This window comes from Sinocyclocheilus anshuiensis, unplaced genomic scaffold (assembly GCF_001515605.1).
Source record: "Sinocyclocheilus anshuiensis isolate Anshui unplaced genomic scaffold, SAMN03320099.WGS_v1.1 scaffold2056, whole genome shotgun sequence".
Classification (NCBI taxonomy): domain Eukaryota; kingdom Metazoa; phylum Chordata; class Actinopteri; order Cypriniformes; family Cyprinidae; genus Sinocyclocheilus; species Sinocyclocheilus anshuiensis.
The window spans coordinates 592,035-598,565 of NW_015551026.1; the positions used below are offsets into that span (position 1 = coordinate 592,035).

At 35.1% G+C, this 6,531-nt stretch overlaps 1 protein-coding gene across 1 annotated transcript in view; it reads left to right on the forward strand.

Moving 5' to 3' along the window:
* LOC107661135 (zinc finger protein GLI2-like) overlaps positions 1 to 6,531 on the forward strand; it is an 83,645-nt gene that overhangs the window by 7,495 nt on the left and 69,619 nt on the right. The window contains exon 2 of the mRNA XM_016450599.1: positions 5,347 to 5,468. Coding sequence (XP_016306085.1) covers positions 5,354 to 5,468 — 115 coding nt within the window. The 5' untranslated portion in view covers positions 5,347 to 5,353. The remainder of the gene's footprint in view (positions 1 to 5,346; positions 5,469 to 6,531) is intronic.

Consider the following 6,531-nt stretch of genomic DNA (forward strand, 5'->3'; position numbering starts at 1 on the left):
AAAAAGTATAAAAAAAAAAAAAAAAAAAAAAAAAAAAATATATATATATATATAAAAGAATAAAAAGTTTGAATAAAGAATTAAAGTAAAAAAATAAACAAAGAAAATAATGAATAAAGGAAAAGGTAATACAAAAATAAATGTAGGACTTAATTTAGGATTGTATTTGTTTCATGAAGTCATTTATTTATTTATTTATTTTAATTTCTGCAGCATTAGGCCTCCATAGTTATTGACTTGTTACAAAAGAAAAAAAAAAGAATCGTAACATTTGTTAAAATACATTGGCTGTTTAAAAACATGAATAATCACAAAAACAGCCGTGTGCTGGGTATGCGGTCGGCATTCATAATGTTTCCTTAGCCTAAATTATATTTACCCATAATGATACAGTACACCCTCAAGCTACCGAGCCAAACTGTACAATAAAATACATCCCATTCAGTAAGTTAGCTGCTAATTACATTGAAACTACATTACACCACAACTATAATTGCCTTCACAAGCGTGTAATTAACATTTGTGTCTGTTTCTTTCTGGGAGGACAGATAGAGGGATGACAGCTGGGCCTGTAGCGAGAGATTGCTAACTACCCATTTGGTTTAGTGACCCGAGCAAATGGTGTGCAGAGAGAGCAAATTCTTTCATGAGATCTGTGATGTGACACGCAACAGCTGCACTACGCTCTGTTAAAGTATCCTCTCAGTAAGCCTCACCTTATTTATAAACACTTGTAGTATGAACACAGCTCTCATAACGATTTAATTAGGTGCACAAACATATACAACTACATTCTCAGCACACTCGGAACAGATCTTCGCTTTGAACCTCGCTGAGATGGTTTCTTAAACGATAGACTTGGTTGTAAAGTCAACATCTGTTTCAGATTTTTAGGAGGACAAAGAGATCAAGCACAGGATATTGCATATATATGCAGGGGGGTAAGGTCATCCTCTGGTCTTTCAGACATTTTCCTTGCTGGTCAGTGGGGTATATATCTGCCTGCCAGCTCATCATGTCTGTCAGTGTTAAAAGGAGGATGTTATAGTTCTACTGCTTTGTTCTGAAACTTCCGCGATCATTCGTATTCATCAGTGCATCAGGTTGTTATGAAGGTCAATAGTGAGATGTTCTGATTGTGTCATTGAGTTTGTGTTTGTTAAAACAAGCTCATTCATACGTACTTATGAACAGTAAACATCTAAGAAAAATGAAGATGGTGTAAGTGAAAATGTTTTGCTTGGCATTCAAACAGTTGCAAGATTGCAAGCATATTTAAAAAATAGTGAAAATAGTCAATTTAGTGTCATATTTCAATGATAAGGCTTCATTGTGTGTTTTAGAATGGCATGAAATATTGTTTGTAAGAAGCATTTTGACTTTGACATTTGACCAAGACTACTGTAGGTAAAAATTTACTGAAGTGTATTCCCAATATTTTTTTTTTCACTATTGTGGTTCAGTGACCCCCTTATGTTGCATTAGAGTAGTATGTTATGTTTTGTAACTTTTTACAATAAAAAAGTGTTAATGTAATCATAATAATTTAGCAACTTTAACAGTTTATACTGCAAGATATTAAGGTCTATTTCAGACATAAAAGCACAGTTATTGTTCTAATATAACATGTATTTTCATACATACACTACCATTCAAAAGTTTTTGGTCTGTATTATTTTTATTTTTTGAATGTTTTTGGAATAAGTCTCTTCTGCTCACCAAAACTGTATTAATTTGATCAAAATTACAGTAAAAACAGTAATATTATGAAATATTCTTACAATTTAAAAGAACTGTTTTGTATTTGAATATATTTTAAAATGTAATTTATTCCTGTGGTGATAAAGCAGCCAATTTTCAGCAGCCATGACTTCAGCCTTCAATGTCACATGATCCTTCAGAAATCATTCTAATATGCTGATTTGCTGCTCAAGACACATTTATTATCAGTGTTGAAAATAGTTGTGCTGCTTAATATTTTTGTGGAAACCATTATACATTTTTCAGGATTTTTTGGATAGAATTTTCAAAAGAACAGTATTGGAATCTTTTTTTAACATTATAAATGTCTGCTACTGTATATTAAAATCATCACTCAAAAGTGATGTAATGAGTGATGTAATTATGGCTCAGTGGGAGTAATTAGCAAAGTGATCCCATTATAATATACAGAAAGCAATTAGTAATTTATTATTGATAACCATTTTAGAATAACTTCCCTGACCCTGTTGACCTCATGGCATTAGATGCACTTCATGTTTGTAATGTTATCCATGTTCCCTGGATAACAAGATGACACTTCCCACATGCAAACAGACACTCAACACACAATTAAGATCAAGTGTGAAGAAACAGTCTTGTCTAATCACTTAGTATTGACCTAGAAATTAGTTATTTTGAATATAATTCACACTAATTCACACTGCACAGAGGTGATTTATGTCCTCTTGGTTTAATGCAAAAGATAAGGTGCCAAAGAAGACTCGAGAGATCTTCAAATAAGAGGAAGTTTGCATTCCATTGTGTTGTGTGAGGCAAGCCGTAACACAGATGAAAAGGAATGAAGCTCCAAGCCAAACATGTTAATGTCATTGGCATACAGAAAGTGTTTATTTCTTAACTTAGCTGTTTATTTATGTATTTATCCTTTGGTTTGTTTTTCCGCTAAGAGCTTATGATGCTATCGGAGTGTTGAACAGAAGCGTGAGCTTCTAGTATGGCACTCATCACCTATTGATAGAAAATGTTCAGCTGTATAAGACGGTGCATGGTGTTTCATCAGCATCCATTTGATTGTTCAGAAGGGCCACAGGGTTTTCTCTCTCATTATCTCTGGGTTTTGTCGACCTGTCCTTTTTTTCACCCTCCCAGTCCAGTGGGGTGGATGGTTTTTTTCACACCTGTTGCTTCCTTTCAGACTGATTACAGGCACTGAAAGAAGCAGTCAAAGCTGCCTGTCATGCATTCAGGGGAAAATGAAGAAAAGTTCATGGAGCTTCCGGGAAGAAAAACACTTTTGACACTTTGGGAGTCCACATAATTGCTGGTGTTAAGTAGTCGGTGTAATTGCATTCCTCAAAATGGAGGGAAAGTTGCGTGAAGATATAAGTGGATTGTGTCCAGCTTTATTGCATGACTTTATTGCATCGCCTTTGTCAAACTATTGGGTGGAAGGAAATCAAATTTACAAGAAGTATAAGGTGAATCACATGCCCTCCTTCTGCTCTTCCCTTACAGCATACTTTTGGGGAATTGCTCAGGTCTAATCATTATCTGTGACGGAGAATTTGTAAAGGTTGTCTACACGGTCAGTCCATGAGTAGGAGTGTTCAAAGGGGGGATTTTGTGAACTTTCTGGCCCAGCAGTAGGTGGGGTAATGCGGTAGGGGGCGGCTATGGAGGATTAGCCCACAAGCCTGCGTGGTCTCACACCCCTCTGTCATGCGGACCTGAGATTCTGATCCTTTTCACACGCTGCATTTGTCAAAGCAGCCACGCAGAAGAACAGAGTAGCTTTCTTGTCGTTTTTCACCCTTGCCGCCACCTGTCCACTTGGTTACGCACACCTGTACTGTCAGATTTTTTTGTCAAAGGGTCAGAGTTAGACTTAGACAGACTTGGACAAGAAAAGAGAAATATGGGGAACTTATATATCAACTATGCAAATCAGTTGGTAGAATTTTGGCCATTTTGGGGATGATTAGCCATAGCTTTAGAACCACCACAGACCTGCCATTGAATATTCCAAAAAAAATAAAATAAATAATAATATATATTGAAATTGCATATATATTGCATATATATATTAAAAAAAAAAGATTGACCATTGAATATTGAAACAATATATATACAGTGGGTACGGAAAGTATTCAGACCCCCCTTCAATTTTTCACTCTTTGTTATATTGCAGCCATTTGCTAAAATACTGGCACAAGAAATGGCTGATGAATGTGGCCACAGGTACTCTTATAGGATGCTGAACATAAGAAAATTATATTTTGGATTAGCATGTAGAAACAACATTTAGAAGGTCAAAAGTAAAGCATCATTTAGTTTGCATGCATAATTTTCCTTTTGTAGCACACTAATATGCCAATTATTTCCCTAAATGGTGCTTGTGGTATGAAAAAAATTTTTTTTTTTGAAAAGCAAAATATAAAGTGTATGTCAGTGTGAGTTCTTTATTTCATATAGTTGTGAATGTATTTTTTATTTTAAATGTTATCTCACAGTGTTCCAATTTTGATTTTTCATTTGAGGGGGAACGGGCTTCCAAATAGCTGGTTGATTATGGCAAAAATTTTGAGATCGTTGAGATCAGGATTTATCACGATTACTCATTTACTTCGGAAACAATGTGCATTTATTGAACTTTAAAAACAAAACAAAAAGAAAATAAATGTAAAAATCGAATAAAAGGAATCAAAATAACAAATAAATAAATAACTATAAATTTGAATAAATAATATAATTTCTTTTAAAATAAGATCAACAGTAGTGCATTTCCACTACTAAAACTATTAAACAATTCTAGAGGTTCGAATCAATGCAAAACAGAATGCAGCGCAATAATCTTTTATCTCGATGATCTTGTTTTCATAATCGTTGTTCTATAAGTCTAAATCATAATTGAACACAAAATGTAATTAATCACCCAGATCTTCGGTCTATTCAACATTTAGTTGTTTAACTACATTTTACGTGCTACATTATACGAGTGTTGATGTGAAAATGATTGTTGCCCAATTTGTTTAAGCTAATTCTTCTTGCATCATGCTTTGCAAAGCATATTAAACATACTTGTTCATTTGCTGAAGAACAAACAACATGGGTAGCCACAATCAGAGACTGAATGGCCTCAATTCGGACATCTTTTCAATCCTAAACCACTCGCTGTTTGCTCTGAACCAAGGATAATCTTGTAGGTTACACAAAGTTAAACAAGCGGCGTGCTGCCAAGTCATCTGCCTTCAGCACAGGCACTTGAGCGCTCTGACAGAGCAGAGGAGGTTCTCCGCACGCTCTCTGCTTTGTCTCTTCTGGTAACATGGCATTTCTACAACGGCTCCTCTAAGCTCTCAAAATAAACAGACGAGTCATGAGACAGGGCAGAGGGAAGTGAAGGATTTTTCTTTTGAATTGTAGTTTATTTAATGGATACATTTCAGTCACACCCTCTGATTGCCATTTGGAAGATTTCATGCATATTTAAGACTTTGGAGTCCAGTTGCGACACCTCTTTTCGTCTGCTACCTACTGCCGCATGTTTCAGGTCATCTGTTTGTGTGACTGACATGATTAAAGCTCACGTAACGCTAAAAATCAGTTGTTGTTTTTCTCTTTCAGGCTCATCATGGAGACCACGAGTCCCACCACCACAGAAAAGAAGGAATGCAAGGGGTCAGGCCTGGATGGCAGCAGTTTCTCAGACCTTCCCAAAAAGCCCTCACCGACCACAGCATCCCGAGGTACAGTAATCTCAAGTGTAAAATGGCTCACTACATTAGTTAAAAAAAACAAAGCTATGCACCTTTGAATTACTTTCTTTCCTATCCCGGTTTATTGTGTAAACCCAAAGGCCATTTGTAGTTTGACTTGCAAAGTGTTTGTGGCGCTTTCAAAAAAAAAAATTTTTTTTTTTGTTTGAGTTGTCCAACCAGGGGTGTGTTTCCCAAAAGCAACTATGGTTGCAAGTTCTGTCATTACCAATAGAATTCAATGGAACTTGCAACCATATTTAGCTAAGGATGCTTTTGGGAAACACATCCCTGGTTGGACAACTCAAACAAAAATGTTTTTATTTTTTTTGAAAGCGCCACAAACAGGTTTAGATTGTTAGCACGGCTCATTTAGCCCCTGGTGCTAGATGCTGAAACTACAGCATTGGGCTGTAGTTTAGAACAGTGTTGAGAATCTGATGAGAACCTGTTTAGAACAGTGTTATTTTAGTACTATTTATAAACTATTATAATATTATTCATATTTTTAATTTTAGTTTTGGGCATTTATCATTGTTAATATTTTTTCTATTTTTTTTATCTTTTATATATAAATATAAGTTAATATAATATAATAAATGAAGAGTTCATTAGCAAAAACCGATAAACGCCACTTTAAAAAAAAAAGTTCTCCACATATAGCGCGATCTGAACCCTAAACACGTTTTGTCAAAAAAGCCGGTTTTGTCCACTTTCAAGGCATCGCAAGTTCACGTTTTACCGCAGAAGCCGACAGAACCTTGCAAAAGCAGCGCGTTACAATGGTGAGGGAAACGCTACGTGTATTGCGTGTAATCACATCCATACAGTTTATGATTACAACAACAACGTTTGTCAAGCATCTACGTTGTCATCTGAGGAGATTACAAAAATTAATGTGGAGAAATGTGGAGTTATTTACTTTTGCTATAAAACAAACTTTTAATATGTAAAAAAACATACTTTCAATGAACTTACATTTTGTAAATTACCTGTATTTGTTTAAGTTATTATTACTTAATCAAAACAACCCAACTGCAGTTTGATTGATATT